This window comes from Rhinoraja longicauda, chromosome 44, assembly GCF_053455715.1.
Source record: "Rhinoraja longicauda isolate Sanriku21f chromosome 44, sRhiLon1.1, whole genome shotgun sequence".
NCBI lineage: Eukaryota > Metazoa > Chordata > Chondrichthyes > Rajiformes > Arhynchobatidae > Rhinoraja > Rhinoraja longicauda.
Genome location: NC_135996.1, coordinates 5029949 through 5053312, shown reverse-complemented (window position 1 = coordinate 5053312; position 23364 = coordinate 5029949). Strand labels below are relative to the sequence as shown.

Sequence of the window (23364 nt, the reverse complement as noted above, 5' to 3'; positions counted from 1 at the left end):
GAGGGAGAGGGGGTGGAGGGAGGGGAGGGGAGGAGAGGGAGAATGGGGGGTGGAGGGAGGGGAGGAGGGAGAATGGGGGTGGAGGGAGGGGAGGAGAGGGAAAGGGGGTGGAGGGAGGGGGAGGAGGGAGAATGGGGTGGAGGAAGGGGGAGGAGAGGGAGAAGGGGGTGGAGGGGGAGGAGAGGGAGAAGGAGATGGAGGGAGGGGAGGATTGAGAATGGGGGTGGGAGGGAGGGGGAGGAGAGGGAGAAAGGTGTGGAGGGAGAATGGGGGTGGAGGGAGGGGGAGGAGAGGGAGAGGGGGTGGAGGAAGGGGGAGGAGAGGGAGAAGGGGGTGGAGGGAGGGGGAGGAGGGGAGAATGGGGTGGAGGAAGGGGGAGGAGAGGGAGAAGGGGGTGGAGGGAGGGAGGAGGGAGAATGGGGGTGGAGGGAGGGGGAGGAGAGGGAGAAAGGTGTGGAGGGAGAAGAGTGGGGGTGGAGGGAGGGGGAGGAGAGGGGAGAAGGGGGTGGAGGAAGGGGGAGGAGAGGGAGAAGGGGGTGGAGGGAGGGGGGAGGAGGGAGAATGGGGTGGAGGAAGGGGGAGGAGAGGAGAAGGGGGTGGAGGGAGGGGAGGAGGGAGAATGGGGTGGAGGGGGAGGGGAGGGGAGAATGGGGGTGGAGGAAGGGGGAGGGGAGGGAGAGGGAGGTGGAGGAGGGGGAGGAGAGGGAGAAGGGGGTGGAGGGAGGGAGGAGCGAGAATGGGGATGGAGGAAGGGGGAGGGGAGGTGGGAGAATGGGTGTGGAGGGAGGGGGAGGGGGAGAATGGGGATAGAGGGAGGGGGAGAATGGGGATAGAGGAGGGGGGATGGGGAGGAGAGGGAGAAGGGGGTGGAGGGAGGGGGGAGGGGAGGAGAGGAGAAGGGGGTGGAGGGAGGGGGGAGGGAGGAGAGGGAGAATGGGGGTGGAGGGAGTGGGAGGAGGGAGAATGGGGGTGGAGGGAGGGGAGGAGGGAGAATGGGGGTGAGGGAGGGGAAGGGAGAGAATGGGGGTGGAGGGAGGGGGATAATGGGGGTGGAGGGAGGGGGAGAGAGGGAGAAGGGGTGGAGGGAGTGGGAGGAGAGGGAGAAGGGGGTGGAGGAGGGTGAGGGGGAGGTGGAGGGAAGGGAGGAGGGAGAATGGGGGTGGAGGGAGGGGGGAGGAGAGGGAGAAGGGGTGGAGGAGGGGGAGGGGAGGAGAGGGAGAATGGGGGTGGAGGGAGGGGAGGAGGAGAATGGGGGTGGAGGGAGGGGGAGGAGAGGAAGAAGGGGGTGGAGGGAGGGGAGGAGGGAGAATGGGGATGGAGGGAAGGGGGGAGGAGAGGGAGAAGGAGGTGGAGGGGGAGGAGAGGGAAAATGGGGGTGGAGGGAGGGGGGAGGAGGGGGAGGGGGAAGGGAGGGTGCTGCACCAATACAGGAGAGGTTTGGACCCAATGGGGTCCACGGTGTAGTAATCACATAAAATTTGTGTATATATGTAATTGTTTTCCAATTATTTATGTACATCCATACCTTGTCGAGTTTCAATAAACTTCAAACTTTAAAATTCAAACTTCCAACATAACACAAGTACAAAAACATAAACAAGACCACGTCATTTATGGGCACATTACACTGATGGGTGGTCTGTTAAAGAACTCAAACCCAAGTCCCCACTTGCGTCCCGAGTCTGTTCACTGGTGCGGGCCTGGGTGTGTCAAGGCTGTGAATGCAGTGGAGAGCGCAGAGAGAGGGCTGCTGGATCTTGGAGGCCGTGTGGAGGTTTTGGGCGACCTGCTGTGGCGGTGTGGATGTGGCCTGCTGCTGCTGCATCTGTCGGCCTGACATCCCCGGTAGTGGCGTCGGTGGTGGGTCCAGTCAGTGACTACGACTGCAACACAGATGCATCTCAATATTAAGCGGAAGGCGAATAAATCAAAACTCTCGGCAAGCGTAGGGAAATAACTGCAGACGCTGGTACAAATCGAAGGTATTTATTCGCAAAATGCTGGGAGTAACTCAGCAGGTCAGGCAGCATCTAGGGAGAGAAGGAATGGGTGAGTATAGGAGCAAAGAGGTCCTTCTGCAGTTGTACAGGGCCCTAGTGAGACCGCACCTGGAGTACTGTGTGCAGTTTTGGTCTCCAAATTTGAGGAAGGATATTCTTGCTATTGAGGGCGTGCAGCGTAGATTTACGAGGTTAATTCCCGGAATGTCGGGACTGTCGTATGTTGAAAGACTGGAGCGACTGGGCTTGTATACACTGGAATTTAGAAGGATGAGAGGAGATCTTATCAAAACGTATAAGATTATTAAGGGGTTGGACACGTTAGAGGCAGGAAACATGTTCCCAATGTTGGGGAGTCCAGAACAAGGGGCCACAGTTTCAGAATAAGGGGTCGGCCATTTAGAACTGAGATGAGGACAAACTTTTTCAGTCAGAGAGTGTGAATCTGTGGAATTCTCTGCCTCAGAAGGTAGTGGAGGCCAATTCTCTGAATGCATTCAAGAGAGAGCTAGATAGAGCTCTTAAGGACAGCGGAGTCAGGGGGTATGGGGAGAAGGCAGGAACGGGGTACTGATTGAGAATGATCAGCCATGATCACATTGAATGGCGGTGCTGGCTCATAGGGCCGAATGGCCTCTCCTGCACCTATTGTCTGTTGTCTATTGTCTATTGAAACGTCACCCATTCCCTCTCTCCTAGATGCTGCCTGACCTGCTGAGTTACTCCAGCATCTATACACTAAAACTCTCGTTTGTTATCTTGTTTGTGACTGAACTTCAGCCAAAGCGGTACACGATAGCGCGACAATTTTAGGCCCACCTTACTCACCATTGTCACTTTGGTGATAATGCAAGTAGTTTGATTGAAATTGGTGTTACGTTGTTAAAGTTATTCACATTTTAAAGTTTAAAAGGAGGGAAGGGGGCGGGGTGGAGGGAAGGGGGGAGTGGGGGAGAAGGGAGTGGGGAGGGGGGGTTGAGGAGAGAGGGGAGGGGGGAGGAGGGGGTGGTGCACCAATGCAGGAGAGGTTTGGGCCCAACGGGTCCACTTGGTCCAGTTTAACAAGCTGTGCGTGACAAAGAATTTCAAAGTCCACTTCACAATATGTGGAATTCTCTGCCTCAGAGGCAAAGGTACTAGAGGAACAAGATAGACCACTCGACCCTAAAAACCGTAGTGCGTCACGGCGGCCATTTTAGTAGGCAGAAACTTGCAGAGACATTTAAAAACAAAAAATAACAAAAATCTGTGAATTGGTAGATGAGATATATTCTGCATTTTTATGGTATCATCACACATACTGTTCCCGCAAAGCATGGAATGTTGGCCTTCATAACAAGAGGAGTTGAGTATAGGAGCAAAGAGGTCCTTCTGCAGTTGTACAGGGCCCTAGTGAGACCGCACCTGGAGTACTGTGTGCAATTTTGGTCTCCTAATTTGAGGAAGAACTTCCTTGCTATTGAGGCAGTGCAGCATAGGTTCACCAGGTTAATCCCCGGGATGGCGGGACTGTCATATGTTGAAAGACTGGAGCGACTAGGCTTGTATACACTGGAATTTAGAAGGATGAGAGGAGATCTTATCGAAACGTACAAGATTATTAAGGGGTTGGACACGTTAGAGGCAGAAAACATGTTCCCAATGTTGGGGGAGTCCAGAACAAGGGGCCACAGTTTAAGAATAAGGGGTAGGCCATTTAGAACTGAGATGAGGAAAAACTTTTCCAGTCAGAGTTGTAAATCTGTGGAATTCTCTGCCTCAGAAGGCAGTGGAGGCCAATTCTCTGAATGCATTCAAGAGAGAGCTGGATAGAGCTCTTAAGGATAGCGGAGTCAGGGGGTATGGGGAGAAGGCAGGAACGGGGTACTGATTGAGAATGATCAGCCATGATCACATTGAATGGCGGTGCTGGCTCGAAGGGCCGAATGGCCTCCTCCTGCACCTATTGTCTATAGAGGCATAGCGAACGGTGGGTTTTGCCGACTAAAATGGCGGACGTTACGCTCCTTTGCGGACTACACTTCAGTATAGGCGATTTCGACGGAGTGGTTCATCTTGCTCCTCTAGTATCTTTGCTCAGAAGGCGGTGGAGGCCAATTCTCTGGATGCTTTCAAGAGAGAGTCAGGTAGAGCTCTTAATGATAGCGGAGTCAGGGAGGGATGGGGAGAGGACAGGAACGGGGTACTGATTGTGGATGTGGATGATCAGCCACGATCACGGTGAATGGCGGTGCTGGCTCGAAGGGCCGAATGGCCTACTCCGGCACCTATTTATTCAGAAAATGCTGGAGTAACTCAGCAGGTCAGGCAGCATCTCAGGAGAGAAGGAATGGGCGACGTTTCGGGTCGAGACCGAACCAATCTGATCTCCCGGTGGCAGAGCACTTCAACTCCCCCTCCCATTCCCAGTCTGACCTTTCTGTCATGGGCCTCCTCCAGTGCCATAGTGAGTCCCACCGGAAATTGGAGGAACAGCACCTCATATTTCGCCTGAGCAGCTTGCAGCCCAGCGGTATGAACATTGATTTCTCCAACTTTAGATAGTTCCTCTGTCCCTCTCTTCCCCTCCCCCTTCCCCATTCTCCCTCTATCTTCCTGTCCTCACCTATATCCTTCCTTTGTCCCGCCCCCCTGACATCAGTCTGAAGAAGGGTCTCGTCCCGAAACGTCGCCCATTCCTTCTCTCCTGAGATGCTGCCTGACCTGCTGAGTTACTCCAGCATTTTGTGAATAAATACCTTCGATTTGTACCAGCATCTGCAGTTATTTTCTTACACATACTCCTGCACCTATTGTCTAACATTAGATACCTGGTGAACCTGCTGATGTGGTGGTTCTGTCTATGGCATCTGTTGTGGTGGTTCCAATAGTCCCATCTTTGGCCGTTGCATCTGCTGCAGATCCTGCAACACACGTGAATTCATTGTGAATATTTCATACAAAAACATACATTTTAAGGCCAAACTAGGCCAAGTCAAACTAGACCAAGCTGGGCCCAAACCTCTCCTGTATTGGTGCAGCACCCCCTCCTCCTCCCCTCCCCCTCCCCCACCACCCCCTCAATCCCCCTTATCCTCCCTCTCCCTCCCCCCCACCCCATCCTCAATCCCCCCTATCCACCCCACCCTCCCCCCCTCCACCCCCCCCTCCACCCTCCACCCCCCCCCTCCACCCTCCACCCCCCCTCCACCCTCCACCCAGTACATCCCTATACTAAAACACTCGTTTGTTTGTTTGTTTGTTTGTTCCTGAACTACAGCCAAAACGGTACACGATAGCGCGACAATTTTAGGCCCACCTTACTCACCGTCGTCCCTTTGGTACTAATGGAAGAAGTTTCATTGAAATCGGGGTTATATTTTTTAAGTTATTCACATTTTAAAGTTTAAATCTATCTCCTAGGGAGGGAGGGAGGGGGGTGGAGGGAGGGAGGGGGGGTGGAGGGAGGGGGAGGAGGGAGTATCTTTGCATATATGTTTGTACGCACCGTCAGGATTGGCTATTTTTTAATTTCGTTGTACTCGTTGCAATGACAATAAATGAATATTATTATTATTATTATAAGGGGGGTTGAGAGGGATGGAGTGGGAGGAGAGTGAGGGAAGGGGGGAGGGAGGGAGGGAGTATAAGGGGGGTTGAGAGGGATGGAGTGAGGGGGAGGAGGAGGGGGACGAGGGAAGGGGGCGAGAGGGAGGGGGAGAAGGAGAGGGTGCTGCACCAATGCAGGAGAGGTTTGGGCCCAATGGATCCACTTGGTCTAGTAGATATTAAAGTCAAATGTCCCCAAAATTACTCAAATTGTTTACCGGTTGGGAGAAGTTATGGGCCATCGTCATGGCAGCCATGGTGTATTTGAACCACACATCCTCTGGAATCTTGAGCAGCGCATTCTTTAAGAACCCCAGGAAGGTGTCAACAGCCCTTTCGTGAGGTGTCAGAGGCTGTGCCATGGCATGTCTGACCTCTGTTGCCTGTTGCATGAGCTGCTACATAAACGAGTTTGACACAGGTAAGTAAATTTGGAAAGAAAAAGGAGAAGACGGATGGTTGAAGGGATTAAAAGTAACATTTAGCAAATTTGCAGATGACACCAAGCTGGGTGGCAGTGTGAACCGTGAAGAGAATGCTGTCTATGAGGATGCAGGGTGACCTGGACAGGTTGTGTGAGTGGGCGGATGCATGGCAGATGCAGTTTAATGTGGATAAGTGTGAGGTTATCCACTTTGGTGGCAAGAACAGGAAGGCAGATTATTATCTGAATGGGGCCAAGTTAGTAAAAGGGGACGTACAACGAGATCTGGGTGTCCTAGTGCATCAGTCACTGAAAGGAAGCATGCAGGTACAGCAGGCAGTGAAGAAAGCCAATGGCATGTTGGCCTTCATAACAAGAGGAGTTGAGTATAGGAGCAAAGAGGTCTTTCTGCAGTTGTACAGGGCCCTAGTGAGACCGCACCTGGAGTACTGTGTGCAGTTTTGGTCTCCAAATTTGAGGATGGATATTCTTGTTATTGAGGGAGTGCAGCGTAGGTCCACTAGGTTAATTCCCGGAATGGCGGGACTGTTGTGACTGGGCTTGTATACAATGGAATTCAGAAGTATGAGAGGGCGATCTTATTGAAACATATAAGATTATTAAGGAATTGGACACGTTAGAGGCAGGAAACATGTTCCCAATGTTGGGGGAGTCCAGAACCAGGGGCCACACACAGTTTAAGAATAAGGGGTAGGCCATTTAGAACTGAGATGAGGAAAAACTTTTTCAGTCAGAGAGTTGTAAATCTGTGGAATTCTCTGCCTCAGAAGGCAGTGGAGGCCAATTCTCTGGATGCATTCAAGAGAGAGCTAGATAAAGCTCTTAATGATAGCGGAGTCAGGGGGTATGGGGAGATGGCAGGAACGAGGTACTGATTGTGGATGATCAGCCGTGATCACAGTGAACGGTGGCGGCACAGTGGCGCAGCGGTAGAGTTGCCGCCTTACAGCGAATGCATCGCCGGAGACTCGGGTTCGATCCTGACTACGGGCGCCGTCTACACGTTCTCCCCGTGACCTGCGTGGGTTTTCTCCGAGATCTTCGGTTTCCTCCCACACTCCAAAGACGTACAGGCATGTAGGTTAATTGACTGGGTAAAATGTAAAAATTGTCCCTAGTGTGTGTGGGATAGTGTTAGTGCGCGGAGATCGCTGGGCGGCGCGGACTCGGTGGGCCGAAGGGCCTGTTTCCGCGCTGTATCTCTAAATCTAAACGGCGGTGCTGGGTCGAAGGTCTTCCTCCTGCACCTATTTTTAATTTTTTTTAAATTAAAACATTTTTTTTTAAAGCATATGTACAAATAATAATAAACGACAAACTGGTTATAGAGTTCTTACATAGCTTCAATTTTTAAATTTTTAAAGAAAAAATAAAGATGAAAAGAGGCTGGAAAAAAAGACTATAAACTAATAGAGAGAGCAAAGAAAAAGGAGAATTACTAACATAAAGATTATCATCATCATATCATATCATATCATATATATACAGCGCAGAAACAGGCCTTTTCGGATCCAGCAGTTAACGAGTATAGTTGTACATCCAACCCTAAACTCAAGTTTTAACTTTAGTTTTAAATTTTAATTTTGTGACAAACCCATTTACTTTTTTAAAAATTCAATAAATGGAGACCATATTTTAAACGGACAGTAACGGACTGTTCCAGATGCTACGATCAGGCAAACGCCTCCGCTGTCACGCTGCGAAAACGGAGAGGATGAGACGGAGTTTCTTCCCACAGGCCATCAGGACTGTCTCCGGGTGCTCCAGTTTCCTCCCATATTCCAAGGACGTGCAGGTTTGTCGGTTAATTGTCTTCTGTAAATCGCCCCTAGCCTGTGGAATGAGTGTACGGGCGATTTCTGGTCACGAAGGGCCCGTTTCCATGACACATCTCCAAACTAAACTTATCCCACTCGTCAATAGGGGCAATTTACAGAAGCCAATTAACCCACAAACCCGCACGAACACGTCTTTGGAGTGTGGGAGGAAACCGGAGCACCCGGAGAAAACCCTACGCAGGTCACGGGGAGAACATGCAAACTCCGCACAGACAGCGGCCGCAGTCGGGTTCGAACCTGGGTCTCCGGCGCTGTGAGTCAGCAACTCTGCCACTGCACCACCTTTCTACGTTCCGCAATTGCAAGAACAAGGAGACTCCTGGTGGCTAGCTGCCCATTGTGTGAACCCTGAATCAAACTCTCTGCTCTCATATCATATCATCATATCATATATATACAGCCGGAAACAGGCCTTTTCGGCCCACCAAGTCCGCGCCGCCCAGCGATCCCCGCACTTTTAACACTATCCTACACCCACTAGGGACAATTTTTACATTTACCCAGCCAATTAACCTACATACCTGTACGTCTTTGGAGTGTGGGAGGAAACCGAAGATCTCGGAGAAAACCCACGCAGGTCACGGGGAGAACGTACAAACTCCTTACAGTGCAGCACCCGTAGTCAGGATCGAACCTGAGTCTCCGGCGCTGCATTCGCTGTAAAGCAGCAACTCTACCGCTGCGCTACCGTGCCGCCCCTAATAGTAACATTAACTTTATTTATATGCTGTAACTGTAATTCTTTTTTGTGCACAATCCGCAGGCATTGCCACTTTCATTTCACTGCACATCGTGTATGTGTATGTGACAAATAAATTTGACTTGACTTGACTTGGTTTGTCAATTAAGGCAAACCTTATTTTTTCCAAATGCAAGGTCTCGGTCATTTCCATAATCCACATTTTAATTGTGGGGGTTACTGTTTTTCCCCAAAATGTAAGTATTCATTTTTTCGCAGTTATTAAACTGCAGTCAAGAAAGCGTCTCTGACTTAGCGTAAAGTTTGTAATGTGTTCTGATAATCCTAAGATTATTAATTTTGGATCTAAATCCAGTTGTCGATTGATGGATGAGAAAGGAAATCTGCCAAAATGTTCCCCCGAGGTACTTACCGCCTTGATCAGTGCCTGCTGACTTGCCCCTCTCACCTCTACCTCAATCGCTGTTGGGGTGGAGCTTGCAGTGGAGCCGGCAGTGGCCCTGGGCCTCTTGGTGTGCTGCTGACGGGCGGAGAGGGAGAATCCAGAGGTTTCCTCAAACTCCTCGTCACTCCACGTGCTGGGCGGTGGCTTCTTCTAGTCAAACCCGGAGAAAACAAATGTCTTTTTAAGGGCCTGTCCGAGCTACGCGATTTTTAAGGCGACTGTCAAAGTCGTAGCAGATCGCCGACATTTTCTTTTACCCCACGACAATGTCGAGTCCGGTCGATACAAGTCACTTTTTTTGTGAAACCAGCACCTGGCTAAGAGATTACACTGTCTTCGGAAAGCCAATGGAATGTTGGCCTTCATAACAAGAGGAGTTGAGTTATAGGAGCAAAGAGGTCCTTCTGCAGTTGTACAGGGCCCTAGTGAGACCGCACCTGGAGTACTGTGTGCAGATTTGGTCTCCAAATTTGAGGAAGGATATTCTTGCTATTGAGGGCGTGCAGCGTAGGTTTACTAGGTTAATTCTCGGAATGGCGGGACTTTCATATGTTGAAAGACTGGAGCGATTAGGCTTGTATACACTGGAATTTAGAAGGATGAGAGGAGATCTTATAGAAACATATAAAATTCTTAAGGGGTTGGAGAGGCTAGATGCGGGAAGATTGTTCCCGATGTTGGGGAAGTCCAGAACAAGGGGTCACAGCTTAGGGATAAGGGGGAAGTCTTTTAGGACCGAGATGAGAAAACATTTCTTCACACAGAGAGTGGTGAATCTGTGGAATTCTCTGCCACAGAAGGTAGTTGAGGCCAGTTCATTGGCTATATTTAAGAGGGAGTTAGATGTGGCCCTTGTGGCTAAAGGGATCAGGGGGTATGGAGAGAAGGCAGGTACAGGATACTGAGTTGGTTGATCAGCCATGATCATATTGAATGGCGGTGCAGGCTCGAAGGGCCGAATGGCCTAATCCTGCACCTATTTTCTATGTTTCTGTTTCTATGTTTCTATATTTACCTGACTGTCAAAATATTGCCTCCAATCTACCCGTCAAATGTCCTGACGGTAAATAAATTGGTTAAACAAAATTATCTCCTGGTATCTTCCAATGCCTTTTCTTAATTTAATATTACATGCTTCTAAATGCATCTGCGACAACCTAGCAAACATGGGGACAGCGTTAATTCCCGGGATGGCGGGACTGTCATATGTTGAAAGACTGGAGTGACTAGGCTTGTATACACTGGAATTTAGAAGGATGAGAGGAGATCTTATCGAAACGTATAAGATTATTAAGGGGTTGGACACGTTAGAGGCAGGAAACATGTTCCCAATGTTGGGGGAGTCCAGAACAAGGGGCCACAGTTTAAGAATAAGGGGTTAGGCCATTTAGAACTGAGATGAGGAAAAAAGTTTTCAGTCAGAGAGTTGTGAATCTGTGGAATTCTCTGCCTCAGAAGGCAGTAGAGGCCAATTCTCTGAATGCATTCAAGAGAGAGCTGGATAGAGCTCTTAAGGATAGCGGAGTCAGGGGGTATGGGGAGAAGGCAGGAACGGGGTACTGATTGAGAATGATCAGCCACGATCACAATGAATGGCGGTGCTGGCTTGAAGGGCCGAATGGCCTCCTCCTGCACCTATTGTCTATTGTCTATAAGTGGGACAGACCCTTTGTAAACTTTCAAGACTATCGGGACATGGCGGGATAAGGCGGCAATCAAACGATCAATTTCACAACGACCACGTTATAATAATTACCCTCTTGGTGTTAAACTGTCTCCTCGCAAACCGAATGATATGTGGATGGATAAAGTGCCATTTGTCGATGACCCACAGCTGCCTCAGGGTGAACGTTTTGCGAACAGCGCCCGGCTTATTCACAATCCGAGACAGCTTGCCATAACTTGTCCTCTGGCTTTTGAACCATATACAGAGTTGGGTACCTGTTTAAAACAACAACAAAAAATAAAGACCAGTTGCGAATTGTATTCATACATATTCATGTGTTATGTTGTGGAGTTGGTGCTCATATATAAGCAGGGAATGCTGGGGGATTCAACGGGCGTGATACCAGCGACTACCGTACGAGTCTCGTTCCATAACAAAATTGGCGACAAAGAAGTGATTGTATAGGATTTGAGGCCGAGTTTATTTTCCCTCAAGCTAGTGTGGCTTTTGTAGAGCTAGGGGCACAGCGGTAGAGATGCCGCCTTACAGCGAATGCAGCGCCGGAGACCCGGGTTCCAACCCGACTACGGGCGCCGTCTGTACGGAGTTTGCACGTTCTCCCCGTGACCTGCGTGGCTTTTCTCCGAGATCTTCGGTTTCCTCCCGCGCTCCAAAGACGTGCAGGTTAGTAGGTTAATAATTGGCTCGGTAAACGTAACAATTGTCCCTAGTGTGTGTTATAGGAATGGTGTTAATGTGCGGGGATCGCTGGTCGGCACAGACTCAGTGGGCCGAAGGGCCTGTTTCCGCGCTGTATCTCTAAACTAAGTTGCTACACCAGAACAGGCTTGAAATCGGGGTTTTTGAGCACACTTTCAATAGACAATAGGTGCAGGAGGAGGCCATTCACCCCTTCGAGACAGCACCGCCATTCAATGTGATCATGGCTGATCATTCTCAATCAGTACCCCGTTCCTGCCTTCTCCCCATACCCCCTGACTCCGCTATCCTTTAAGAGCTCTATCTGGCTCTCTCTTGAATGCATTCAGAGAATTGGCCTCCACTGCCTTCTGAGGCAGAGAATTCCACAGATTCACAACTCTCTGACTGAAAAGGTTTTTCCTCATCTCCGTTCTAAATGGCCTACCCCTTATTCTTAAACTGTGTGGCCCCTGGTTCTGGACTCCCCCAACATTGGGAACATGTATCCTGCCTCTAATGTGTCCAACCCCTTAATAATCTTATACGTTTCGATAAGATCCCCTCTCATCCTTCTAAATTCCAGTGTATGCAAGCCTAGTCGCTCCAGTATTTCAACATACGACAGTCCCGCCATTCCGGGAATTAACCTAGTAAACCTACGCTGGACGCCCTGAATAGCAAGAATATCCTTCCTCAAATTTGGAGACCAAAACTGCACACAGTACTCCAGGTGCGGTCTCACTAGGGCCCTGTACAACTGCAGAAGGACCTCTTTGCTCCTATACTCAACTCCTCTTGTTATGAAGGCCAACATTCCACTGGCTTTCTTCACTGCCTGCTGTACCTGCATGCTTCCTTTCAGTGATTGACTGGGTAAATGTAACAATTGTCCCTATTGTATGTGTTACAGGAATAGTGTTAGTGTGCGGGGATCGCTGGTCGGCGCTGTCTCGGTGGGCCGAAGGGTCTGTTTCCGCGCTGTATCTCTAAAAACTAAAAAAAACGACGTTTTCGATGAATTGTTACACCAGAACAGGCTTGAAATCGGGGTTTTTGAGCACACTTTCCTCTCCTTTAAAAAAAAAAAGATGGCGGCCAGCACGGACTACATCGGAAACCTTGGGACTTTCGACAAGAGTAGGGAGCCGCTCAGCTCCGGTATGGAAAGAGCGAACATGTTCTTCACAGAAAACAACATCATGGAGATTAGGGGTGAAGATTGTTTAGATTTTTTGGGGGGATTTAGAGACACAGCGCGGAAACTGGCCCACCGGGTCCGCGCCGCCCAGCGATCCCCGCACACTAACACTATCCTACACACACTAGGGACAATTTTTACATTTGCCCAGCCAATTAACCTACAAACCCGCACGTCTTTGGAGTGTGGGAGGAAACCGAAGATCTCGGAGAAAACCCACACAGGTCACGGGGAGAACGTACGAACTCCGTACAGACGGCGCCCGTAGTCGGGATGGAACCCGAGTCTCCGGCGCTGCATTCGCTGTAAGGCAGCAACTCTACCACTGCGCCACCGTGCCGCCCTCTGAAGGAGAGGTAGCGACGGCAACAAAGGCCGTTCGGGAATGCATGAAAGTGGTTCTGCTCTCCTGAAGTGTACACTCGTGAATCTCTTCGCGCCCACAAATGGCAGAAGGCGTGCCATTCAATGGCGTTATGAAGAGGTTGGAGGAGCACTTCAACCCCGCCCCCCCAAAAAATACAAGATGCAACACGGTATTGGGGGTTTAGTGTTGATGTGGATCGAGAACTGGCTGGCAGACAGGAAGCAAAGAGTAGGAATAAACGGGTGCTTTTCAGAATGGCAGGCAGTGACTAGTGGGGTACCGCAAGGCTCAGTGCTGGGACCCCAGCTATTTACAATATGTACTAATGATTTGGACGAGGGAATTGAATGCAACATCTCCAAGTTTGCGGATGACACGAAGCTGGGGGGCAGTGTTAGCTGTGAGGAGGATGCTAGGAGGCTGCAACGTGACTTGGATAGGTTAGGTGAGTGGGCAATTGCATGGCAGATGCAGTATAATGTGGATAAATGTGAGGTTATCCACATTGGTGGCAACAGGAAAGCAGACTATTATCTGAATGGTGGCCGATTAGGAAAAGGGGAGATGCAACGAGACCTGGGTGTCGTGGTACACCAGTCATTGAAAGTAGGCATGCAGGTGCAGCAGGCAGTGAAGAAAGCCAATGGTATCATATCATCATATCATATCATCATATATATACAGCCGGAAACAGGCCTTTTCGGCCCTCCAAGTCCGTGCCGCCCAGTGATCCCCGTACATTAACACTATCCTACACCCACTAGGGACAATTTTTTACATTTACCCAGCCAATTAACCTACATACCTGTACGTCTTTGGAGTGTGGGAGGAAACCGAAGATCTCGGAGAAAACCCACGCAGGTCACGGGGAGAACGTACAAACTCCTTACAGTGCAGCACCCGTAGTCAGGATCGAACCTGAGTCTCCGGCGCTGCATTCGCTGTAAAGCAGCAACTCTACCGCTGCGCTACCGTGCCGCATGTTGGCATTCATAGCGAGGGGATTCGAGTATAGGAGCAGGGAGGTTCTGCTGCAGTTGTACAGGGCATTGGTGAGACCGCACCTGGAGTATTGTGTACAGTTTTGGTCTCCTAATCTGAGGAAAGACATTCTTGCCACAGAGGGAGGACAGAGAAGGTTCACCAGATTGATTCCTGGGATGGCAGGACTTTCATATGAAGAAAGACTGGATAGACTCGGCTTGTACTCGCTGGAATTTAGAAGATTGAGGGGGGATCTTATAGAAACTTACAAAATTCTTAAGGGGTTGGACAGGCTAGATGCAGGAAGATTGTTCCCGATGTTGGGGAAGTCCAGAACCAGGGGTCACAGTTTAAGGATAAGGGGGAAGTCTTTTAGGACCGAGATGAGAACGTTTTTTTTCACACAGAGAGTGGTGAATCTGTGGAATTCTCTGCCACAGAGGGTAGTTGAGGCCAGTTCATTGGCTTTATTTAAGAGTCAAGTCAAGTCAAGTCAATTTTATTTGTATAGCACATTTAAAAACAACCCACGTTGACCAAAGTGCTGCACATCTGATTAGGAAAAAAAAAAGAAACATACAGTGGCAGGGAGTTAGATGTGGCCCTTGTGGCTAAAGGGATCGGGGGGTATGGAGAGAAGGCAGGTACGGGATACTGAGTTGGATGATCAGCCATGATCATATTGAATGGCGGTGCGTACAGGCTCGAAGGGCCGAATGGCCTACTCCACCTATTTTCTGTGTTTTTTAATGTTTCTAAGGTAGGCAAAATGTACAGGCAAACTTGCTGGCGGCTTATGCAACCACTATCTGTCCACAATTTCATGTCATGGCAAACAAGACGACAAACAAGACGATTAAAAGTACCATCAGCAAATTTGCCGATGATACAAAGCTAGGTGGCAGTGTGAACTGTGAGGAAGATGCTATGAGGTTGCAGGGTGACTTGGACAGGTTGTGTGAGTGGGCGGATGCATGGCAGATGCAGTTTAATGTGGATAAGTGTGAGGTTATCCACTTTGGTGGTAAGAATAGGAAGGCAGATTATTATTTGAATGTTGTCAAGTTAGGAAAAGGGGACGTACAACGTGATCTGGGTGTCTTAGTGCATCAGTCACTGAAAGGAAGCATGCAGGTACAGCAGGCAGTGAAGAAAGCCAATGGAATGTTGGCCTTCATAACAAGAGGAGTTGAGTATAGGAGCAAAGAGGTCCTTCTGCAGTTGTACAGGGCCCTAGTGAGACCGCACCTGGAGTACTGTGTGCAGTTTTGGTCTCCAAATTTGAGGAAGGATATTCTTGCTATGGAGGGCGTGCAGCGTAGGTTTACTAGGTTAATTCCCGGAATGGCGGGACTGTCATATGTTGAAAGACTGGAGCGACTAGGTTTTTGTATACACTGGAATTTAGAAGGATGAGAGGGGATCTTATCGAAACGTATAAGATTATTAAGGGGTTGGACATGTTAGAGGCAGGAAACATGTTCCCAATGTTGGGGGAGTCCAGAACCAGGGACCACAGTTTAAGAATAAGGGGTAGGCCATTTAGAACAGAGATGAGGAAAAACTTTTTTAGTCAGAGTTGTGAATCTGTGGAATTCTCTGCCTCAGAGGGCAGTGGAGGCCAATTCTCTGAATACATTCAAGAGAGAGCTAGATAGAGTTCTTAAGGATAGTGGAGTCAGGGGGTATGGGGAGAAAGCAGGAACGGGGTACTGATTGAGAATGATCAGCCATGATCACATTGAATGGTGGTGCTGGCTCGAAGAGCCGAATGGCCTACTCCTGCACCTATTGTCTATTGTCTATAAACACATTTTTGTTTTCGTTCTGATATTTATTCTGGATAAGGAGACAGCAGCTGCCGCACAAAGTGAAGTTGGTACTTACAGGTGCAGTTAGGGATCTCCCTGGCCTTGGTGCGAAGGAGTGAGTAGGTACAAGCCTTGTTCCTGTAATATTGGTGGTTCTTGTCATACAACTGTGGGTTTGACTCGTACCACTCTACCAGCTCTTCTTCTTCTTCCCTGTTGAATTTGTAACGAACCAGCTTGCGCCTACAGACATATGAGGCATCAGTGTCCTGGGTATCATCTGACGCTGAGTCTGGGTCAGCAGCGGCAGTAGCCGTAATCTTGGCACAGAGGCCAGGCCGGCCTGGGGTGGTGGTGGGGACGAGGGCCATCTTCCAGGTCTCCATCTCCTGGGCATCCTCCTCCTCCTTCTCGGTCCACTCAATCTTCACCTGCTTGATGGGTGGGGATGGGGGTTGGACCCTGCCCTTGAGCTGCCCCTTCCTTCGCCTTGGGGCCATGTTGCACTGCACGACGTCTAATGTCCACAACACAGAACGCACTATGTCCAAGCACTGTAGTCGCCTGACCACGGTCACCTGGAGTTGCCTGTGGTTGCCTGTAATCACCTGGAGTTGCCTGTAATCACCTGGAATCGCCTGTCGTCGCTTGCAATCGCTTGTAGTTGCTTGTAATCGCTTGTAGTTGCTTGTAATCGCCTGTGGTCACTTGCAATCGCTTCTAATCGCCTGTGGTTGCTTGTATAACAGTATAACAGTATAACAAAACTTTATTGTCATTCGGCACAAACACCGAACGAAATTTCAGCAGTCACAAGACACAGCAAAAAAGAAAAGAACACAGGACACACGACCCCAGCCTCCATCACAGTGACTCCAAACACCCCCTCACTGTGATGGAGGCAACAAAACTTCCCCCTCTCTTCCCCCCGCACCCACGGACAGACAGCTCGACCCCTACCGAGGCAACCGACACGCACAGCCCCCGCAAGGGGATGGAAGGCCCCGCGGCCGAGCCGCCCCGGGCACCGAAACGTCCCGCCGCCGCACCGGGCGACGTTAAGTCCAGCGGCCGAGCCGCACCGGGCACCGAAACGTTCCACGGCCGCGCCGGGCACTGAAACGTCCCGCGGCCGCACCGGGCACTGAAACGTCCCGCGGCCGCACCGGGCACTGAAACGTCCCGCGACCGCACCGGGCACTGAAACGTCCCGCGGCCGAGCCGCACCGGGCACTGAAACGTCCCGCGGCCGCACCGGGCGACGTTAAGTCCAGCGGCCGAGCCGCACCGGGCACTGAAACGTCCCGCGGCCGAGCCGCGCCGGCGATGTTAAGTCCAGCGGCCGAGCCGCGCCGGGCGATGGAAGGCCCCGCGGGCGAGCTGCGCCCCGGGGAAGAGACCTAATAAAAGAAAGGTTTCCCCCACCCCACCCCCCACACATACACAGCCAAAAACAGAAACAAAAACCATCCCAACACCGACACAAACAAAAAAAAGACAAACAGACTGCCAGAGAGCCGCAGCCGTTAGTATCATATCATATCATATATATACAGCCGGAAACAGGCCTTTTCGGCCCTCCAAGTCCGTGCCGCCCAGCGATCTCCGTACATTAACACTATCCTACACCCACTAGGGACAATTTTTACATTTACCCAGCCAATTAACCTACATACCTGTACGTCTTTGGAGTGTGGGAGGAAACCGAAGATCTCGGAGAAAACCCACGCAGGTCATGGGGAGAACGTACAAACTCCGTACAGTGCAGCACCCGTAGTCAGGATCGAACCTGAGTCTCCGGCGCTGCATTCGCTGTAAAGCAGCAACTCTACCGCTGCGCTACCGTGCCGCAAGTAGTTGCTTATAATCACCTGTAGTCGCTTGTAATCGCCGGTAGTCACTTGTAATCGCCGGTAGTCGCTTGTAATCGCCGGTAGCCGCTTGTAATCGCCGGTAGTCGCTTGTAATCGCCGGTAGCCGCTTGTAATTGCCAGTAGTTGCTTATAATCGCCTGTAATCGCCTGTGGTCGCTTGCAATCGTCTGTAGTCACTTGTAATCGCTTACAATCAACTGTGATCGTCTGTAGTCGCCTGTCGTCACGTGTAATCACTTGTGGTCGCCGCTTGCAATCGCCTGTGGTCGCCTGTAGTGGGCCAACACCAGGGGGAGGGGGGAGCTAAATAACTGGGATAAAAAAACATCAGTAAACCACCAGGGTCAACAAGCAGGAGCAGTTTGCAAGTCAGAGAGGCGCCTGTGCTGACTGTGAGGAGGGGGTTTACATGAAGTTTGAGAGTTTTATTGATAATTGTATCTTTCTCTCTCTTCCCCCCCCCCCCCCCCGCGGCCTCAAAGTGGGCAAGTCCCGGCCGCACCACAGCGAGACGAAGGAGGGGGGTTCACATAAAATAAAAGTTTTAAAAAGGGAGGATTAAAGACAGTAAAACAATGGGGTTCAATGAATGAAAATAAGAGGATGATTATAAAATGGAGTGAGTGAGCGCAAGGGCGGGTTTGAAGGTGTTTGAGGTTTTTTAAAAATGATTCTCTTCCCCCCCCCCGAGCTCTGAAAGTGGGCGAGTCCCGACTGTGCCACAACATGATGGAGGGGGGGATTAGGATTAAAGACAATTAAAAAACGGATGAAGGGATAAACAATTTATCGAAGCGTGTGGTGAATGTAGCGGCGGGTTGAGGGGGTGGTGGAGGGTTTTTATTAAAGATTTGCAGAGCGCGCCCCCCCCCCCCCGCGGCTCAAAGTGGGCGAGACCCGACCGCACCACATCCAGACAGAGGGGGGGGGGGATGAAAATAAAATACAAAGTTTAACAAAAGGAGGATTGAAGACAATAAACAAAGGGGTTCAATGAATGAGAGCGGCAGGCGTGTTAGAGAAGGGCGTGAGTGGGGGAGGGGTTTGCTGTGGGAGGTGACTCCCCTCCCCTCCTCTCTCTCTCTCTGTATCTGGGCGCGGAGTCACGGCCGCGGGGGGTGGGGGGGTGGTGATGTACTGACGGCAGTGCGGGAGGTGACGTAATCACGGCGGTGCTGAGGGGTTGGTGACGTATGTCACGGCGCTGCGGGGGGTGACGTAGAGTCACGGCGGTGCGGGGCGAGGGGTTGCGGGTCATAGAGTCACGGCAGTGGTGGGGGTTATGTAGAGTCACCGCGGGGGGGGGACGACGTAGAGTCACGCCGTGGTGGGGACGACGTAGAGTCACGGCCATGCGGGGGGAGGGACGTAGCGTCACGGCGTGGTTGGTGACATAGTCACGGCCATGGTGGGGATGGGGTTGGTGACGTAGAGTCACGGCCGTGGTGGGGTTACTGACGTAGAGGTCACGGCGGGGTGGTGACGTAGTCACGGCCGTGGTGGGGGTGGGGTTGGTGACTGAAACGTCCCGCGGCCGCACCGGGCACTGAAACGTCCCGCGGCCGCACCGGGCGACGTTAAGTCCAGCGGCCGAGCCGCACCGGGCACTGAAACTTCCGCGGCCGAGCCGCGCCGGCGATGTTAAGTCCAGCGGCCGAGCCGCGCCGGGCGATGGAAGGCCCCGCGGGCGAGCTGCGCCCCGGGGAAGAGACCTAATAAAAGAAAGGTTTCCCCACTCCACCCCCCACACATACACAGCCAAAAACAGAAACAAAAACCATCCCAACACCGACACAAACAAAAAAAAGACAAACAGACTGCCAGAGAGCCGCAGCCGTTAGTAGTTGCTTATAATCACCTGTAGTCGCTTGTAATCGCCGGTAGTCGCTTGTAATCGCCGGTAGTCGCTTGTAATCGCCGGTAGTCGCTTGAAATCGCCGGTAGTCGCTTGTAATCGCCGGTAGTCGCTTGTAATCGCCGGTAGTCGCTTGTAATTGCCGGTAGTTGCTTATAATCGCCTGTAATCGCCTGTGGTCGCTTGCAATCGTCTGTAGTCACTTGTAATCGCTTACAATCAACTGTGATCGTCTGTAGTCGCCTGTCGTCACGTGTAATCGCTTGTGGTCGCCGCTTGCAATCGCCTGTGGTCGCCTGTAGTGGGCCAACACCAGGGGGAGGGGGGAGCTAAATAACTGGGATAAAAAACATTAGTAAACCACCAGGGTCAACAAGCAGGAGCAGTTTGCAAGTCAGAGAGGTGCCTGTGCAGACTGTGAGGAGGGGGTTTGCATGAAGTTTGAGAGTTTTATTGATAATTGTATCTTTCTCTCTCTTCCCCTCCCCCCCGCGGCCTCAAAGTGGGCAAGTCCCGGCCGCACCACAGCGAGACGAAGGAGGGGGATTCACATAAAATAAAAGTTTAAAAAAGGGAGGATTAAAGACAGTAAAACAATGGGGTTCAATGAATGAAAATAGAGGATGATTATAAAATAGAGTGAGTGAGCGCAAGGGCGGGTTTGAAGGTGTTTGAGTTTTTAAAAAAAATGATTCTCTTCCCCCCGAGCTCTGAAAGTGGGCGAGTCCCGACTGTGCCACATCGTGATGGAGGGGGATTAAAAATTAAAGTAAAAAAAAAAAGGATTAAAGACAATAAAAAAACCGGATTCAATCAATGAAGGGAATAAACAATCTATCCAAGCGTGTGGTGAATGTAGCGGCGGGTTGAGGGGGGTGGTGGAGGGTTTTTATTAAAGTTTTGCAGAGCGCGCCCCCCCCCCGCGGCTCAAAGTGGGCGAGACCCGACCGCACCACATCCAGACAGAGGGGGGGGGATGAAAATAAAATACAAAGTTTAACAAAAGGAGGATTAAAGACAATAAAACAAAAGGGTTCAATGAATGAGAGCGGCAGGCGTGTTAGAGAAGGGCGTGAGTGAGAGTCAGGGTGGGTTTGGGGGGGTTGTGTGGGGGGAGGGATTTGCTGTGGGAGGTGATTCCCTCCCCTCCCCCCCTCTCTCTCTCTCTCTCTCTCTCTGTATCTGGGCGCGGAGTCCACGGCCATGGTGGGTGGGGGGGGGTGTCGTGATGTACTGACGGCGGTGCGGGGGGTGACGTAATCACGGCGGTGCTGAGGGGTTGGTGACGTACGTCACGGCGGTGCGGGGGGTGACGTAGAGTCACGGCGGTGCGGGGGGAGGGGTTGCGGGTCATAGATGCACGGCAGTGGTGGGGGTGGGGTGTTATGTAGAGTCACCGCGGGGGGACGACGACGTAGAGTCACGGCCGTGGTGGGGACGACGTAGAGTTACGGCCATGCGGGGGGGGGGAGGGGTTGGTAACGTAGAGTCACCGCGGGGGGGACGACGACGACGTAGAGTCACGGCGATGCGGGGGGGAGGGACGTAGCGTCACGGCGTGTTTGGTGACGTAGTCACGGCCGTGGTGGGGGTGGGGTGGTGACGTGGAGTCACGGCCGTGGTGGGGGTGGGGTTGGTGACGTGGAGTCACGGCCGTGGTGGGGGTGGGGTTGGTGACGTAGGGTCACGGCGGGGTGGGATTTGTGGTGGGGGAGGGGATTGACGGCTGTGGTGGGGGAGGACGTAGAGTTACGGCGGTGGGGGTGGTGGCGTAGGGTCACGGCGATGCGGGGGGGGCGGGGTGACGTGGTGCGTGCGGGGGTGGTGACGTAGAGTCACGGCCGTGGTGGTGGGGGGGGGGGGTGACGCAGAGTGACGGTGCGGCAGTGATGATGATGGCGGCCATGGACGGGCCCGCGCCGGGCAGCTTCTACTCCGTCAGCGGCTTCGGGCCCAGCAAGAGGACGCTGTGAGTGCGATGGCGTCGACGGGGAGGAGGAGGGGAGAGGGGGAGAAAGGGAAAGGAGAGAGAGAGAGAGAGTGAGGGGGAAAGAGAGAAAGAGAGAGAGAGAAACAGAAAGGGAAAGGGAAAGGGGGGGAGAGGAAAGAGGGGAGAGAGAAAAGAAGGTGAGAGATAAAGAAGGGGAGAGAGAGGGAGGAAAGAGGGGAGAGAAAGAGAGAGAGGGGGGAGAAAGAGAAGAAAGAGGGAGAAATAGAAAGGGAAAGAGAGAGAGAGGAAAGAGTGGGAAGAGAGAGGAAAGAGTGAGGAGGGGGAGAGGGAGAAAGGGGAGAGAAAGAGGGGGAGAGGGGAGAAAGAGTGAGAGAGGAAAGAAGGGGAGAGAAAGAGTGAGAGGGGGAGAGATAAAGAAGGGGGGGAGAGGGGGAGGGGGAGAGAGTGAGAAAGAATGAGGGGAGATAGTGAGGAGTGAGAGAAAGAAGAAAGGGGGAGAGGGAGAGAGAGAGAGAGGAGAGAGAAAGAGAGGGAGAGAAAAAGAGGGTGAGAGATAAAGAAGGGGAGAGCGAGAGGAGGGGGAGAGGGAGGGGAGAAAGAGCAAGGGGAGAGAAAGTGGGGAGAGTGAGTGTGAAGGAGAGAGAGAAAGAGAAGAAAGGGGGAGAGAGAGAGAGAGAGAGAGAGAGAGGGTGGAAGGGAGAGAGACAGAGAAATAGAGAGGGAGAGAGAAAGATGGAGAGGGAGAAAGGGGGGGAGAGAGAGAGTGAAAAGGAGGGAGAGAGAAAGATGGAGAGAGAGGGATAAAGGGGGGAGAGAGAGAGAGGAAAGAGGGGGAGAGAGAAAGAGTGAGTGGGGGAGAGGGAGGGAAAGAGAAAAAGAGGGTGATAGATAAATAAGGGGAGAGAGAGAGAGAGAAGTGGGAGAGGGAGGGAGAGAAAGTGAGAAAGAGCGAGGGGAGAGTGAGAAGGAGAGAGAAAGAGAAGAAAGGGGGGGAGAGAGAGAGAGAGAGGGTGGAAGGGAGAGAGACAGAGAAATAGAAAGAGGGAGAGGGAAAGATGGAGAGGGAGAAAGGGGGGAGAGAGAGAAAGATGGAGAGAGAGGGAGAAAGGGGGGGAGAGAGAGGGGGAGAGGGAAAGGAAGGAGAGAAATCCTGATTCTAGGCCTGAATTAACAACTGCTGTCTCATGTTCCTTCTCTCCAGAGATGCTTCCTGTCCCACTGAGTTACCCCAGTATTTTGTGTCTAAAATCCAACATATCATTTGCCCTGATGGGCACAGAAAGCCCATCATTCTGAGGCCGTGCCGTCTGGTCCTAGACTCTCCCACCGGTGGAAACATCCTCCCCACATCCACTCTGTCCAGGGCCTTGTCCAACTGTGACATGACCTCCCGACTTCCATACTCAAGATAGACACGAAATGCTGGAGGAACTCAGCGGGGCAGGCAGCATCTCTGGAGAGAAGGAATGGGGATGGGTTTCGGGTCGAGACCCTTCTTCAGACTGGTGAGGGAAAGGGGAAACGAGAGATATAGACGAAGATGTAAGTGCAGATCGGGGACGGGGGCAGTTTCTGTAGCTGGAGGCCGGTGAACGATTCATAGTCATAGATTGGAAACCTGCCCACACCCGCATTAATCAAGAATCTATCTATCTCTGCCTTAAAAATATCCACTGACTTGTGGCCTCCACAGCCGTCTGTGGCAAAGAATCCCACAGATTCACCACCCTCTGACTAAAGAAATTCCTCCTCATTTCCATTAGAAAGGAACGTCCTTTAATTCTGAGGCTGTGCCCTCTGGTCCTAGACTCTCCCACTAGTGGAAACATCCTCTCCACACCCACTCTATCCAGGCCTTTCACCATTCGGGGAAGATGATATGAAACACAATCCTCCAGATGTGGCCTGGCCAATGTCTTCTGCGATACGATAGAACTTTA

At 51.6% G+C, this 23364-nt stretch overlaps 2 protein-coding genes across 4 annotated transcripts in view; one reads left to right on the top strand and one right to left on the bottom strand.

Annotated features, from left to right (window-relative positions):
* Positions 1-1332: 1332 nt before the first annotated feature.
* On the bottom strand, positions 1333-17737 carry LOC144612369 (uncharacterized). Of its 3 annotated transcripts, none has more exons than XM_078431949.1 (7): positions 17616-17737; positions 15821-16481; positions 10773-10957; positions 8984-9166; positions 5807-5983; positions 4811-4903; positions 1333-1883 (listed from the first exon to the last, which is right to left on the bottom strand). In XM_078431949.1, the coding sequence occupies exons 2-6, from the start codon at positions 16242-16244 to the stop codon at positions 4841-4843; spliced, it is 1032 nt and encodes a 343-aa protein (XP_078288075.1). In that variant the 5' UTR covers positions 16245-16481; positions 17616-17737; the 3' UTR covers positions 1333-1883; positions 4811-4840. The 3 variants fall into 3 exon arrangements, with proteins under 3 accessions (XP_078288075.1, XP_078288074.1, XP_078288076.1); XM_078431948.1 differs by having other exon boundaries at positions 5807-5986; positions 17616-17730; XM_078431950.1 differs by lacking the exon at positions 5807-5983 and having other exon boundaries at positions 17616-17730.
* Positions 17738-21368: 3631 nt separating this feature from the next.
* Positions 21369-23364, top strand: part of psmb4 (proteasome 20S subunit beta 4) — a 12786-nt gene continuing 10790 nt past the window's right edge. The window contains exon 1 of the mRNA XM_078431917.1: positions 21369-21442. Coding sequence (XP_078288043.1) covers positions 21369-21442 — 74 coding nt within the window. The remainder of the gene's footprint in view (positions 21443-23364) is intronic.

Excerpts from the sequence above, each read along its gene's own strand:
- LOC144612369 (XM_078431948.1), bottom strand. The coding sequence starts at position 16,244 with ATGGCCCCAAGGCGAAGGAAGGGGCAGCTCAAGGGCAGGGTCCAACCC. Across the intron at positions 9,167-10,772 it reads GACAGTTTAACACCAAGAGG|AAGAAGCCACCGCCCAGCAC; the intron begins GTAATTATTATA and ends GGGTTTGACTAG. Across the intron at positions 4,904-5,806 it reads CCCATAACTTCTCCCAACCG|GATCTGCAGCAGATGCAACG; the intron begins GTAAACAATTTG and ends CGTGTGTTGCAG.